We start from the raw sequence: 15136 nt of genomic DNA on the forward strand, positions 1-15136 counted from the left end.
AAAAAATATTTTTAGCACAATGGAAAGAAAATTCTTCATTATATAAATTCAAAATGAATTTTTAATTTTAATTCAATATATGAAGACAATTAAATCAAATTTTTATATACTAATATTTTACTTGTTTTTAGAATAAAAATTTAAATAAATGATCTGAGGAACCTAAACCAACTCAACTCAAATATTTCATGTTGGATTGGGTTGGGTTCATTTTTTAATAAGGGGTCATTTGGTTGAAGAAATTTATAATCTGAACAATTGGATTTTGTCTAAAAGGTTCTTAAACTCAACTCACGAACACCCTTGAAACTATATTAAAATCAAAATTAAGTTAAATATGTAACATTTTGAAACCTAGAACTAAATAGAAACTATACTCAAAATTTAGTGACAAAAAAGGTATTTTTACCTTATCTTTTACATTTAGAACAAATAAATCCAAGTCTACGAAACATTAACATCTTCAATGATGAAGACATTATTAACACTTGAGAAAATGCTTTAACAATTTTAATTGTAAAATTAATATATATAAAACTCTAAAAAGTAATAGTTTATTTATTATAGCTTTATTGTTAAAAGGAAGTAAGTCAACAAACGTTAAGATCAAGGCATTAATGACCATTGACAGAGGCTATAATAGTTGTAGAATTAATATTTATCACTTTAAAGCTATAATAATTGTAAAATTAAAATATATAATTTAAAAAGTTGTAATAATTGAGAAAATGAATATATTTTATTTAATTTGATGCTATGTCATAGGACTAGGAGCGGACAAGGACAAGTACAAAACAACATATCCACGTTCTCTTATGAACTTTAGTTCAAGAGTTTGACACGTGGCGTATAATTGACCGTTGGTTAATTCCACTTTTTCCTTTCAGAGCGTGCACCGGCGGTGGCGATAGCAACAAGAATATCCAGCACTTGTTCCACATTGTATGGCAAAAGAAACAGAGAAATAGCGGTGACGACCACTGACACTGACCTAAAAAGCTTAAAACTACTTTGAATTTGGGGCTCCATGACTCTCGTCGAATTGTTCGATTAACTCTGTAACAATCTGGCTTGAGGAAGAAGCGAGGAGGAGGAGGAATACGAGCTAGATTCCAATTCTACACAGTTGACTTGTGTAAGAATCTTGCTTGAGGTTATTTGTTATTTCGATCTTCTAGTGCAATGTTCTCTAATTCATCGGAAATATGAGATTCGTCACTGTTTGATTGTTGCATTGACTTTTGATGTTGAAAATCCGCTTGCTTTTCAGTTAAACCCTAAGTATTTGGTGGTAATTCCTCTCTGCTGCTTTGGAAGTCTTCCGTCGGCAAATTACCGACGTTTTTGCTAGTGAAGACTCCGGCTCCATCTTTTAGCAAGTTCGTATCAAGCTTTAAGGCTATTCTTTTTTAGATAGGAAGCAGAGAATTTATGTTAGTTAGGATGTAACAAGTTCGTGATTGCACAGATATAATGTTTGGTCGGTGGTCTACTTCTCATCACGAGGAAGAGAACAATCCAGAACAGATCACATCGAAGGTATGAATCTGATTGAGTTGATGATCAAAGAAAATTATGTATGTAGGTTTCTCTTAGTTCCCGGATCCATTACTTATAAACTTTGAACTTTCATGAGCCTGATTGGATCTAAACCATCTTAAGATTTTTAGGGATTATGTGTTTAATACTAGGTTTTAAGATGATTGAGAGTCATGGATAATAAGCTTTTACGCTTTTGCAGGTCAATGAGCTAAAGGCTAAGTTAGGATCCTTAGTTGGACGCAATGCAATATATTGCAGTGATGCGTGCTTGAAAAGATATCTAGCGGCCAGGAATTGGAATGTAGACAAAGCAAGGAAAATGCTGGAAGAGACATTTAAATGGAGATCTATGTATAAGCCTGAGGAAATCCGTTGGGTAAGCATGTAGTAGTTTCATAAAGCTTGATGTTCATGGAAGCTATAGGTGAAATCGTGAAGAGTTGAGAAGTAGTAGTGATGGACTTTTATGTTGGCTTTAAAACTAATTGTTTAGGTTGTCTTCATTTTAGCCTGAAATAGCATTTGAAAGTGAGACTGGAAAACTTTATCGAGCAAGTTTTCATGACCGAGAAGGAAGAACTGTTCTTATAATGAAGCCAGGAAAGCAGGTATTTTATTAGTGTAAATTTTGCATCCTAGTTCTTTGCAATTGCAGCAATAATTGGAGTTAACAGCGCAATACTTTTTCTTTCTTTTTTACAGAACACAACATCATTAGAGAATCAGATCCGGCATTTGGTGTATCTTATGGAGAATGCTCTTCTCAACCTTCCTGAAGGTCAGGAACAGATGTCATGGCTGATTGATTTTAATGGTTGGTCTCTTAGCACCAGTGTGCCAATCAAGTCTGCACGGGAGACCGTCAACATCTTGCAGAACCACTATCCCGAGAGACTAGCCCTAGCGTTTCTATATAATCCCCCAAGGATATTCGAAGCGTTCTGGAAGGTATGGTATATGCTTGCAATATCTCTTCCATCCATATGGTATAGCTACCAATAAAATAAGCAGATCATTCTTCTAGCAAATTCTGATCAATGAGCATTAAACCGACTTGTAATTTTGTCTATTACTTGTAGGTAGTCAAGTACCTTTTGGATCCCAAAACATTTCAGAAAGTGAGATTTATTTATCCTAAGAAGCAAGAGAGTGTGGAACTCATGAAGTCATATTTTGACGAGGAGAATCTTCCATCAGAATTTGGAGGAAAAGCCCAACTGGAATATGTCCATGAGGAGTACTCTAGAATAATGATTCAAGATGATATTAAATGTGCTGCCTTCTGGGAACATGGTGAAAAGCAACACCATATTGTCAATGGCTACTCCAGTGCAGTGGTGGCTCCAGAGTGAGTGTACTTCACGGTAACATATCAGTTACAGGGATTGCCATTTGTAGTTGCGGCCTAGCCCCTTAAAACGTGTTGTAAACCTGTAATTCACTAATCTTGCCTAATTAAACATGATGGAGAGAATTCTGTTCTTATTGGTAATTGTAGATTTGGTTAGAACACTTTGAATTATCCTGTAAAAGATTGACCGATTTGATCGACTGATAGAGATCCAACTATCCCAAAAATAGTCTTCCTTTCTATATTACATCCCAAAAACAGATTATTCACAAGAAGCTAAGAGTGATGCAGTCATTTGATAAAGAAATGATATTAGCTGAGCTTCTATACAAATGGTTTGAAATAAACATGCTAGGACACAATGTTATCCTCACAAGGTCTCACTGCTGTTAGAGATGCATATTTTTTACACAAACCATTCTTGCCTACTTTCTGAATCTCAAGGTCAAGACAAGTGAATCCAATGAAATATTAGTAGGAGAAATCAAGTCACATTAGCTGCCTTTTTAGGGTTCGACTAGTTGCCTGGTAAGTACGCACAAGCAAACCAACTCCCACACCAATCCCCAAGCAGATACCGAGTCCAATTCCTACTCCAACTCTCACACCTGAGTTGAACCAGGATAGTTCACCATCTTCTCTTTCCATGTAGTCTGTTCTCCAGTACATGTTGCCGTAGTCATCTTCATGTTCTTCTCTGTAATTTCTGTACTTTGAAACCTGCATAAAGATAGAGTAGATGGTGTTATAAAGAGCTGGCTTAAGCAGCCTAGGCAGAAAGAGAGATCAAAGCATTGTGGAGACAATGGCAAAGAACAACCTAGTCTCCTTGTTAGTTTTAGTTTGACAGTGATTTGATCTGTATAGTAAGATTGATCATGTTCAATTACGCTACATTTGAGAAATGACACTAAAGTATCGAGCAGATAGGATGCTAGACGAATGCACAAGTCAAAAGAGAGGCGTTATCAGGAAACTCCAGGGAGAGTGGGGGACCCCAATTTACACCATCCCAACATGTCTTAGGAGAGGGGGAGGCCAAGTTTGTCAGATGGCCTGGTTCTGATAGATCATTATAGGAATCTTAAAAAGATGGGTTGCAGAACTAAAGGACAAGGTAATGATGATGGAACGAGAGTACCAACCATCCCACCATTTAGCACCTTGCTGTACCCATACTTCTTTCATCGATTCATGTGTCTTGGATAAGATTCCAAGTTCTCAGATCCGTCCAAGCAACAAAACAGTAACTTTTTAGATCTCAAAAAGTAGGTTGCAGTGCAGGAAACACATGCGGATGAACATATTTTGAGGCTACAATGAATTACAGAACTTTCTTGGCAAATTAAGAGTAGAAAGAAGAAAGATTCAGTGTAGAATCAGAAGCTATCAAGAAGCTTACTTGTGAATCATATACAGGATATGAATCTTCATGGCATTCAGTAGTATCATACTCTGGTATTGAATCTAACATCCGTTTATGACTGTGCTTCTTCCAAAAGTTGAGCTGCAGAGTTTTTGTTAAGACGACGGGGTTTCCAGAAAAGCTACCAGCAACGTATACTTCAATTGTTGGACTAATCAATGTCTGCCCTGGAACGAGCTTTCCTTTCAAGAACACATCATCGGCAACCACCTGAGATTCGCAGTTCATGCTCCATCTTTTCTTAGAATTGCTCTTTGATTCTCCAGTGCACCCCTTATGAGACAATTCCCCAGATAGAATTTGATAATCTCCCTTGAAAACCTCAAACTTCAAACCCCCGTTTAACCTAATGGTATCAATGCTCACAAATGTTGCTTCTTCAGAGTTCTTGTTGATTCTATCTCTCCTGAGAAGTGAAGAAAAACCTTCAGAGTAATTGCTGCTTCTAACGCCATTAACACCCAAATGGGTGTTTGGTATTAGAGGGAATTGGTTCAAAGTGAGAAACTCGGGGGTCAAATCATCGACTTGGAAATTACTGAGTCTAACATAGAAGACTCTTAAATCAAACGAGAGTGATGACATTTGAATGTTAGATAATGAATAAGAAGAGTATCCACAGATTTGGAAATCATGATCAGTTTCTTCTCCATTTGCTCGAGTTAAATAAGAATGTTCCATGATTCATAGGAGAGGAGCTTGATTGTCACAGGTACCTCTCAAGAACTGATTTAGTTTGAAGTGATCATGAATGCATTATCTGAAAAGTTCTCCTGGTTGCAACTGGAAAACCAGTGAAATCTGTTGAAAGTAATTAAAGAAAGTTAGAGATGATTACATTCAAAATCATCCTCATAATGCCAAAACAGAGGGCAGCAGGGAAAAATCTCTCTCACACACACTTGTTGGATTGGAGGGAGATGAAAAGGCCAAGCAATAAGGGAATGAAACAAGCCGTAGAAATCTACTGCCATGCTCTGGACAGACCATAAATCTGAGATTTTTGTACAGATGACCATTCCACGGGTGCCTTAATGATTAATAACCCGCCCCACAGACATTAAGGTACCCGTGAGAGGGGCATTGCTAGGTACAAAAGAGAATTTTAGAAATTGAAAATCAAACTTACCTGGAAAACTTGGCGTCCAGAAGCTCAATCTGAACTCGAATGTCCATTGCTATCACACCCTCAACAGTCCGATCCTTTACACGAAGTGGTTTTTTGTTAAAATGGCTCGTGGCTCATAATGCACAAACATAAAGAACTTCAAGGAGGAGGAGGTCCGTTTTCTTCCAAGGAAAAAATGGCCATTCATTCACAGATAGGCTCTTATTACGATCTTTTGAATCCCAAATAATAAGGACAGAGATTTGTCTTTGTTGGAAAAGTTAAAAAGGTATTGGTAATGGGCAGATTGGAAATATTGTAGGTCTATATGACACGTATATTTTAGGGATTAATACCCTTTTATTTAGCCCATAAACAATTTTCGTGTATTTGGTCTCAAAATTTTTAAAATGAAACTCTTCGGTCCTTGAATTTTCAAGGATGTGTTTAAAACATCTATGAAATAGTTTTTTATTATTTTAAATAATATATGACATTTAAAATTGGAAAAATAATTCAAAAAAATTATCCTCTTATCTCTAAAATTATCTAATTTAAAGGGCTATATTATATAATTAATGAAAATAATAATAAAAGAAAATACTTCATAAACCTATTTTGTAGAAGAAGTTCATGAACCGAAAATACACTTATAAATGTGGTTAGGAAAGGATTGATTTATAAAGAGAAAAGGCATGGGTGTTTTGTGATTGAGTTGTGAGCGAGAGAGATGATGCAAAAATGAGGTTATCTGATTGACAGTCGCTAGGAGTTTGCATTCACGACGGCGGTGCCCCTGAAAAGGACGCACACACAAACCCACTCGCAGCTTTATGCAACCAAACATTTTTATGACGTCTATTTTAGTCCATTCCTTATGGCTTTAATTTTTAAACAATTAGTAAAATGGGTTATTATACGATCCTAATTGTAAGAATATACTGTGCTAGTTATTCATTCATTTTTTTTTTTATAAATATTATTTGCTGTTATATCTTGGAGTTTGTTTATTTTCAGACCTATGATATGTGAATAATCCTAATCGATAGTAAAAAGTTTTTAAAACATCAACAATAATTAAGTAATAGGAACTAAATTTAAAATTTATTAGTAAAAATTGGACATTTAAGGTATATGGATTAAATTTGAATAAACTCATAGGCATCAGCTTTGCGACATGGCCAACATTGGATTTTTTTTGTGAGGTTTAATTGTTCTAACGAGTCGAATAGCTCGAGAATTGATGGTGGATTTGAGGACACCTCTCGTTCTCCGGCAAGTTGATGAGATTCTAAACCACATCTCAGAAATCATTTGGTTGATATGAAACATATTATGGGATATATAAATAAAAGAGAGGTCAATGATCATATACATATGAATCCAATGTATATACTACACACTCCATAACCTATTATATTGATTACAGACACAAGTATAATTTTTATGGATATACACAACGTATATTAAACATATAATTGTAACGATCCGACTTTTTGAGATCTCTAACTAGGATCATTACTACTATGCTTGAACATTTAAAACCAAAACTAATTGACAATGTAAACTCAAAATAGAAAATTCACTGAATAAATAAAATTTCACTTAAATTATTCAAAGATTTCTCAAATAAATTTTAGTTCGGGATTCCTAAAACGTTTTTAAATTCAAAATTATGAACTCAAATGTTCTCTTTAAACACTCCAAACGTCTTTAAAACATGACACTGAGCGGAAGCAACTCTCCAGTCCTGTATGGCACCTTCAACAGATCTCTTCGTCAAGTGCCTGATACATTCTTGCCTTTAGTTGGAAAGATTGAGTATTTAGAATACTCAGTAAGTAACCCCATTATCGAGGTCAGGTTATGCAAACACATATGACATGGTTCATACCTTTTTTAGTGAGACTTATTCCTTTCATTTAGCATAATTAATTTTCTTCTTTAAAGCCTTCATATGGACAATCACCTAGAATAAATGGGGTTCTGATTGAAGTAGTTAATTTTATCACTTGGGGTGCTACAAAAACTAAAGATAGTTAGGGAATAAACATATAGAAATATACCGTGTAACATATAAAAATATTACAGAATATATAGATCAGACTAAGATTTAAAATGTTGATTTTGATGGAAATATCGAGGTCTTAATTTTAGGTAAATTTCGATGGAAATATCGATAAAATGTTCATTTCGATGGATATTTTTGAAAAAAAATATGAAAACAAAAAATTCAAAACATAAATTTAAATTAGTAAAGAAATAGTTTATGAATTTTAAACAAGTTAACATGTTTATTATTTATATTATATTTACATTAGTAACATTTGTTGTTTCTTTTATGTTTTATGGATTTTTCTACAATTCGCAGTAGAAATATTGATTCACCCCTCATGTCGATATCAAACCCGCAAAAATGTAGAAATATTGATGAAAATATCAATATATCAATGAAAATTTAATACTATAGATGAGTCATAATATAGTGAACATGTTATTTATGTATAATGGAATATGGTTAACAGATGGAGAGCAATAACCAAATATAGAAACACCATCTTTGTGAAGAATTTGATTTGGTAAAGACTATATTTTCCAAAGGATGATTAAACAAAACTCCTCTCCAAACAGAATGTATCCTCCAAATTCCATACTCGCATATAGATCTTGTAGTCCCCAGAATTTCCAATCCCTCAAAGAATTTGCATTTTCAAAAGTTTCCATTTTCTTTGTTTTTCTAATGGTAAAACATTACCTTTTTATGGAAAATGTGTATGACCCCGAGATTTGGGACGGGAATATTTAGATGCTGCCGAAAGCTATGTTTAGCATTGTATTAGTTGTGTCAAAAAGTCATTTTAAAAAAATAATAATAATTAATTTTTTGTGTTTGATTAAAATCATTTTTAAAAATACATCAATTTCACTTTGACTTTAAAAGCACTATCGTGTATAGCTTTTAAATTCTCCTAAAATGAGGTGGAGTTTTTAATTAATATTTAGTTTTCAATTTTATACTTTAAAAAGAAGATTTATTTTATATATTTATCTATTTCTTACTTAATCAAATATACTTTTTATTTTCCATGAGTTAAATGCATCCTTTTTTAAAAAAGTATATCATATTCATTTTTTTAAAATAAAACTATTTTCATTAATACTTAAAAATTAATCTATAACAAACAAAATTATTCATACTAAACAATATTTATTTTTAAATTACAAAAAAAAAAAAAAAAAAAAAAAGTTGATTATAAGTTTATTTTAATTATTATATCTAAAATGAGATGTTTTTGTATTTATTTTCTCACTTTAACTTACTTTTTCAAGTTTAATTTGAAATTTACTAAACACTATTTTACTTCTTTTTACAGCTAATTTTTCTAAAACCACAACTATCAATGGAGCCTAAGTCCCATACTCCCCTATTTTTAATTAAAAATATATATTTTTTATTACTTAAAGCAAGAAAGAAAACTGACACATGGGTACAACTCGACTACAACTAAGTTTTTTCCTTTAGGAAATCTTTATTTTTTCTTAATTTTTTAAGTCGGATTTATTTGGAGGGGTTAAAGGTAAATAGGCTTGGACTTTTATAGAAATTTCTAGTCTATTTGACTATTTGTGAAAAAAATAGGAAGTTTGGATATCAATATAAATGTACCTAATATTAAGCTTGTATATGTAGTTAACACAAAAAATCATAATAATAAAAATCTCCCCCTCTCCAACCCTCTTTATAAATTCCCAACAATTTAAGGGGAAAAAATCATTTCCCAGTCAGTAGCAAATGATACAAATTCATATAGAAGAAAAGAAAAGGAACCAGAAAGAGCATTATATCTCTTTTCCTTGCAAAGATCCTGCCTTCATCTTCCGCCATTGTAAAAAATGAGCGTAGAATTTGTTTCATTTTTGAGGCCATGTTTAGAACAAAAAGGCTTCAATTGAAAATTTGTTCAAGGCCGCCACAAGGTCTTCTGTGCACATAGGATTCCCTCATCTCCATGAGAATAACTCATCCGAATCTCCCATTGTAGACTCTTCAGTATCTCTTCCAATGGATTCATAATTGCCAGCTTTTCACGTATAATTGCCCAACCTCCGGGTCGTAATATACGATCCATCTCAACCACAATCGCCACAGGCTCCTTGCATCTACAATGTCGATTTGGCGATTTGTTGTTAGTTTTATATCATTTGATGGTACAACAGTCATTACTAGAAGGCATGAAACAAAACACAAAGATGTTGAACCTCTCACCTGTTCTTAAGCCTTGAGAACAAATGATCGGCGTGAAGAAGGTCGTATGAACGTGGATAAGTACCAAAAGACTCGCACCAGTCATGGTAGATGCCGACCAGACCACGTTCGAAAATTATCGGAAGTGTATCCGGTGCATGGACCGGGATCACATTCATCACCCAAACCTCCTGCTGTGAGACAGCAGCAGCAAACCTGGAAATTCATGCCAGAATTAACGTTCATATACTTTTCTAGTCTTACTCTCTTTGTATTTAGCACAAAAGAAAGAAGGTTTAAAAAATTCTTTTGGTCCCTAAACTTTCATGAAAGCAACAATTTAGTTCCTAAACTTTGGTTTGTAACACTATGTACTTTCAATTTTTTAACAATTTAGTCCATGAACTTTTATATGTAACAATATAGTCTTTGTATTTTCAAATTTGTGACAATTTAGTACCTAACGTAAAAACATTTATCAAAATTAGATATCAATTCTTATTATTTTATAATGTAGACTTTGTATTTTATAAAATATTGAGTCTCTAATTAATCTATCGAATTATTTATGCAAGAAATCTCATTAGATCTTAACCCTAATTTTAGTATATCGGTTTATTTACGTAAGAAATCTCATTAGATCTTAACCCTAATTTCTACAATAGGGACTAAATTATTACATAGCAAAGTTTTGGGACAAAATTGTTATAAAATTGAAAGTACAAGAACTAAATTTTTACATACCAAAGTTCAAGGAGTAAATTGTTGCTTCTATGAAAGTTTAGAGACTATAAGTGATTTTTAACTAAGAAAATAATGGGAAGAAGACTTTAAATCCTTGGCGAAGCATAAAATTCACGTTGCTAAATCTTGATTTTACTAGTTCACTAATAAGTTCTATATCATGCAGAATAGTATTGAAAGGTAAAGTCTATTATATTCAGCAGTTTGATGATATCATACCCCCCATAGATGGCTTTCATGTCCATCACATTTCGCACATTTGACCAGTCAATACCTATTCCATTGAGATATGACTTCTCAACAATTGCTTTCCAGTGATTAGTATCTGCAATTAACTTCTCTTTGTCATTGCTCAACCACTCAGGGAAAGCCTCAAGTCTCTTGGGCCATTCTTCAGGCCATTCTGCTCCGCGCTGTTCAATAGAAGTTGGAATGGTGTGTAAGCAGGTTGTCATAGGCACGTACCTGTTTAAACAGAAAATATCAGGCAACAAAGGAAAAGTATACATATCAAAGCAGAAAATGACGATAGTACGAGTAAATAATTTCAACTTCGTGCAAGTATAGACTAAATTTTGAACATGATCGCTAGTTGTAGAACCTTTTTCCTCATGACTATTATCATGTGCGGAATCGAATTTCAAAATGAGAGTCAGGCAATTTAGGAAAAAGAATCAAAGGTCACTAAGTATATGAACTCCTTGAAATTATGATGTGGGCTGCTTCGCTTTCAAATGTTTCTGTGTAATGGCCTGATCCTTCTCTTGATTTATTCCTCTTCTGATCTTGTTCTCTTTAATTATTTAAGACCAAAATCAAACTTTTGGACGATAATATATGGCACCTAGGAGAATATTAAATTTTTCTGGAGCACGTTCGCTGAAAAAGAATATGTTCGCTGGACAATAATATATGGCACCTAGGAGAATATTATTTTTTTCTGGAGCATGTTCGCTGAAAAAGAATTACCAGGCAGCATCAGGGTTTTCGTTTTCCTTGCACAGAGGTGGTTTTTTCCTTCTCCTCGGCCCAAATATATCGTTTGATTCAGGTTTCTGATATATCTTAACACCCACTTCGCTTACTTCATCAGTTTTATGTGCCAGAATGTTCCAACAAATTGAAGCCGTCAATGAACTCATTGCTGAAAGGAGAATTTACAAGCATGCAATAGATGAGGGCTAAGAACAACGTTAAATATCTAATACTCAACAAAAGAAGAGTTGCAAGCAAGAAGCCTCAATATTCCGTTAAGGCAACATTTCACAAATTTACATTTCAGAATTTCAACATCTACCGTATGCCACTCACCTAGTCTGTAACTCTTCATGATTTTCTACACAAAATGACATTTGAATTATTAGGAAGATCTTCTAATCTTATATAGAAGTTCATCAACTGATTTGAGAATGAGGCGAAATGATTTGTGTCGATAAATTCTAATGTAAACAAAGTAAAAACTCGAAGAACATGTCAAACCTTCTTCTTCTTCAATGCTGTCATGTTTACTGGACAAGATGAAGTATCCGCCAGGCCTTAAAATCCTATTCATTTCTAGAAGAAGCTTCCCATCTAGAGAAAGAAAGAACAAAAATAAGACCATTTATTAGATAAGGCCTTTACTCATTTGTGAATAAACTTCAAGAAAGACAAGGTAATGTGCTCAAACCATTGGAATGCCAACTTCTACTGCATCCCCCACAATGAATGGCATCAAAAACACCACTAGGAAAAGGAAGCCTCCTACTCCCAAAAGGGCTAACCACTGTTGGAAACCCTCGCTCAAGTGCGACTTGAGCCAAGTCCACAAGGTCATTCTTCAAGCCCAATGACAATGTTATAACATCTTTTTCAAGAAGGAAAGCCCCTAAACTTGCATATGTGCATCCAATTTCAAGAATCACGTGAATATTCTTGCCCCACTCAATATCAGGTACCATCTGCCAAATGTATTCAAATTTCAACCCATGAATAGAAACATAATTCCCTAGAGAAGTAGAGAAACCAAATATAATGCACACATTTACTTTTAAAGTGAAAGAAGACAACGAAGGAATTAAATACTCATTCGAGTTATAAATGTGAGATCATCAATAGACTGATGCGACATTGTGAGGTTTTCAAGATTATCTGAAAAAGAAAAGGAATAAATGGAAAGCTTTGCTTTATGATTCCCAAATACCAACACGATTTATTTGCAATATTTTCCTGACATCTTAATTTGGAAAACTTAGAATCGGTCTAATTTGACAAAACAAAGGAGAGTACAAAAGTACATTCCATCACATTATCATACAAGACAGGTAAGCTATGGAGAGATTGCATGCCTTTCACTTGATATCCACCTACAAATCAGTTAACAGTATAACATGACAAATATGCTTGAACCAGAAACTTGAACATCAAAATTAAAAAGAAAATTGCTGTTTGATGTCAAGAGTGTCAATAAGAAATGAAAGAGCAGGACTCAATCGGGAAGGAGTCATATTACATTTTCCAAACCCATAGATCGTGAAAATTAAGATAAAGGACCAATTGTTAAGCATGATGCCAAAAGCTAACCTCTTCAATGGATTCAAGATAGTGGATAACTCCACCATTGAGCTCAGAATGATTCTGAGGAAATGTAAGGAACTCTCCAGCTTCCACCAACCAATCATGTTTCTTAATGAAAGCAGCAAGTTTTGGATGTGCCACATTCTTGTAAAGTATCTGCAAAATTTATTGCTCTTAGAAAGGACGTGATATTCACGTACATCCTCAAAAGTGATCATTTATAAACTAACAAATGTAAATAAATCACTCATCCTCGAAAGTGATAATTTAAAACCTGACAAATGTATTCTTTGATACCTTTGAATTGCTCTCCGGCCAATGCACCGGGGGCCTGTATCCACTGGGAGGAAGAGGCACAAGGCACATTGGAGGTGCTCTAGGGCAACTCCTTTCCCTATGCCGATAGCCCTGCTGTCTTACCACTCCAGCTTCAATGTCAATACAAGGGATGTAATTGTATTTACTTCTTGCTCGGCATAGTTTCCAACTATAATGAGCATTTGGATCAAACAATGGACCTTTTCTCTTGACTTTTTTCCCTTTATCTTTTGGCTCAATCCTCTCCTCAGGTTCCTGATCTGACTCACCCAGATCACCTTCTGTTTCAGCTTCATCATCCTTTAGCTCTGCTTCTTGGCCATCTATCACTTCCTGTTCTTCCTCCTCATTTCCCTTTTCTGCATCTTCATCATCAGATTCCTCTGATCCTTGATTCTCTTTTCTTGTAACCACTGGTTTATTTTCTTTATGTTTCTCATTTTTCTCTTTTGCTGCTCCATGCTTCTTATCAGATGCATGGTTATGGTTACTGGGAGACTTGGAATCTGAACCGTTAACCTTTTTCGTATCTCTTCCATCTGGATCGGATTTCACTTTATCTTTCGTATCCCTGCTCAATTTGCCCTCATCTATCTTCTTCCTATTATCATTTTGAGCTCCAGGATGGCTTGCTTTCGTGTTTCCTGTAACGGGTTCGCCAATATTGTCGAAACTTTCCCTCCGAATAGTCACGGACGTGGAAGGAGAAGCAAAAACAGACCAAACAACTATAAAGCAAAGGCCTAAAATAACCACAGCCGTCAACTTCGCGCAAAACCCATACGAACGTTTTGCTTGGCGAGCTAGCCGAGCTATAGCCATTCGTGCGCAGACAGTTCTAGGAAAATCTTAAAGTTACAAAAATACTACGCGGATTGAATTCCGATCCCAACACAAAATGCAGAGAAAATAACGCATACGAACTAATAGAACAAGACTGAGAAAACAGAACTAAATTGGATAGCATAACATAAAATAATCGAAAAAATATACAAAGATCTGATAATCTTACAACTGAAACTTTAAAAAAGAAAAAAACTAGAGTACTCAGCTCAGAAATCCGATGCTACCGTCCAAATCAAAGTGAATGGATACTCGTCTCATTCTCGAATACGAAGCAGAATCAACATCCAGATTCACAAAGGGAAAAAGTCCGCCAAATGATGAGATTCAGATGGTTTACTTGCAGTAGCAAGAATATCAGATCCTGGATTTTGAATAACAAAAAAGTTGCCGAGTACAATTTGTAAGTAGAAACGTGAATTGTTCAAACCATGGCTCTCCTGGTTGAATAGAACAATAAAATTCAAAATATGGAGGCAAATAGTTTAGCCGGAAACGAAAGCTAGCTTGAGAACTGTGGAAGAAGTTGCTCCAGGCAAGAGAGCGAAACGTCCGGGAATTGACGGAATATGCCGGCGGCGATTTGTGTTGATGTTTTTCATAATTTTTTTCTCTCTTTTTTTTTCTCTTCTTTTTTTCTTAAGAGAAATAAAGAATACTTCAATAAAATTTCAATTTACACACCACACCCAAATTTGGGGTTGCAATTTATCACTTTTTTTTCTTTTTTTGCAAGGATACTTCATCTATTAATATTTTTTTTAAAAATGAAACGATTCATTGTATTAATAAAACGAAAGGAGCAAAAGCTGTAAGTACAAGAGGAATATACAAAGAGCAAAGCAAAAATACAAGTGCTTGTAAAAGGATCAGGAGATGCACCCGGACGTCTCAACTAGGTTGACACTCCCTTAGCACCCTCATCATCTCCAATTCTAACCCATAACTAGGAGATATAATAACAAGATTACAAAATGAGGACAAAGCCTAAAGAAACATCAA

General features: G+C 34.5%; 3 protein-coding genes across 6 annotated transcripts; 1 reads left to right on the forward strand and 2 right to left on the reverse strand.

Moving 5' to 3' along the window:
- The first annotated feature begins 789 nt into the window (after positions 1–789).
- Positions 790–3120, forward strand: LOC120092044 (Sec14p-like phosphatidylinositol transfer family protein). Of its 2 annotated transcripts, none has more exons than XM_039050235.2 (7): positions 790–1135; positions 1271–1379; positions 1469–1539; positions 1742–1918; positions 2052–2150; positions 2245–2490; positions 2622–3120. In XM_039050235.2, the coding sequence occupies exons 3-7, from the start codon at positions 1474–1476 to the stop codon at positions 2892–2894; spliced, it is 861 nt and encodes a 286-aa protein (XP_038906163.1). In that variant the 5' UTR covers positions 790–1135; positions 1271–1379; positions 1469–1473; the 3' UTR covers positions 2895–3120. The 2 variants fall into 2 exon arrangements, with proteins under 2 accessions (XP_038906163.1, XP_038906164.1); XM_039050236.2 differs by having other exon boundaries at positions 910–1153.
- Positions 3121–3187: 67 nt separating this feature from the next.
- LOC120092043 (uncharacterized protein At1g01500-like) lies at positions 3188–5684 on the reverse strand. Of its 2 annotated transcripts, none has more exons than XM_039050234.2 (3): positions 5449–5684; positions 4296–5120; positions 3188–3613 (listed from the first exon to the last, which is right to left on the reverse strand). In XM_039050234.2, exons 2-3 carry the CDS (start codon positions 4998–5000, stop codon positions 3383–3385), a joined length of 936 nt encoding a protein of 311 aa, XP_038906162.1. In that variant the 5' UTR covers positions 5001–5120; positions 5449–5684; the 3' UTR covers positions 3188–3382. The 2 variants fall into 2 exon arrangements, with proteins under 2 accessions (XP_038906162.1, XP_090174182.1); XM_090318056.1 differs by lacking the exon at positions 5449–5684 and adding an exon at positions 5222–5289.
- Positions 5685–9071: 3387 nt separating this feature from the next.
- LOC120090978 (S-adenosyl-L-methionine-dependent methyltransferases superfamily protein) lies at positions 9072–14848 on the reverse strand. 2 transcript variants are annotated; one of them, XR_016532344.1, is made up of 8 exons: positions 13271–14848; positions 12980–13129; positions 12087–12357; positions 11897–11989; positions 11387–11561; positions 10692–10882; positions 9695–9889; positions 9072–9588 (listed from the first exon to the last, which is right to left on the reverse strand). XR_016532344.1 is itself a non-coding variant. In XM_039048719.2 (8 exons), exons 1-8 carry the CDS (start codon positions 14111–14113, stop codon positions 9390–9392), a joined length of 2172 nt encoding a protein of 723 aa, XP_038904647.1. In that variant the 5' UTR covers positions 14114–14848; the 3' UTR covers positions 9072–9389. The 2 variants fall into 2 exon arrangements, 1 of the variants encoding a protein (XP_038904647.1); XM_039048719.2 differs by having other exon boundaries at positions 10637–10882.
- Between the last annotated feature and the right edge of the window lie 288 nt (positions 14849–15136).

This window comes from Benincasa hispida, chromosome 9 (assembly GCF_027475165.1).
Source record: "Benincasa hispida cultivar pf3 chromosome 9, pf3_genome.v1.1, whole genome shotgun sequence".
In the NCBI taxonomy this organism is placed as follows: Eukaryota; Viridiplantae; Streptophyta; class Magnoliopsida; order Cucurbitales; family Cucurbitaceae; genus Benincasa; species Benincasa hispida.

Excerpts from the sequence above, each read along its gene's own strand:
- LOC120092043 (XM_039050234.2), bottom strand. The coding sequence starts at position 5,000 with ATGGAACATTCTTATTTAACTCGAGCAAATGGAGAAGAAACTGATCAT. Across the intron at positions 3,614-4,295 it reads ATCCTGTATATGATTCACAA|GTTTCAAAGTACAGAAATTA; the intron begins GTAAGCTTCTTG and ends ATCTTTATGCAG.
- LOC120092044 (XM_039050235.2), top strand. The coding sequence starts at position 1,474 with ATGTTTGGTCGGTGGTCTACTTCTCATCACGAGGAAGAGAACAATCCA. Across the intron at positions 1,540-1,741 it reads CAGAACAGATCACATCGAAG|GTCAATGAGCTAAAGGCTAA; the intron begins GTATGAATCTGA and ends ACGCTTTTGCAG. Across the intron at positions 2,151-2,244 it reads TAATGAAGCCAGGAAAGCAG|AACACAACATCATTAGAGAA; the intron begins GTATTTTATTAG and ends TCTTTTTTACAG.
- LOC120090978 (XM_039048719.2), bottom strand. The coding sequence starts at position 14,113 with ATGGCTATAGCTCGGCTAGCTCGCCAAGCAAAACGTTCGTATGGGTTT. Across the intron at positions 9,890-10,636 it reads ATGAAAGCCATCTATGGGGG|GTTTGCTGCTGCTGTCTCAC; the intron begins GTATGATATCAT and ends ATGAATTTCCAG. Across the intron at positions 9,589-9,694 it reads TTCTCAAGGCTTAAGAACAG|ATGCAAGGAGCCTGTGGCGA; the intron begins GTGAGAGGTTCA and ends TCGACATTGTAG.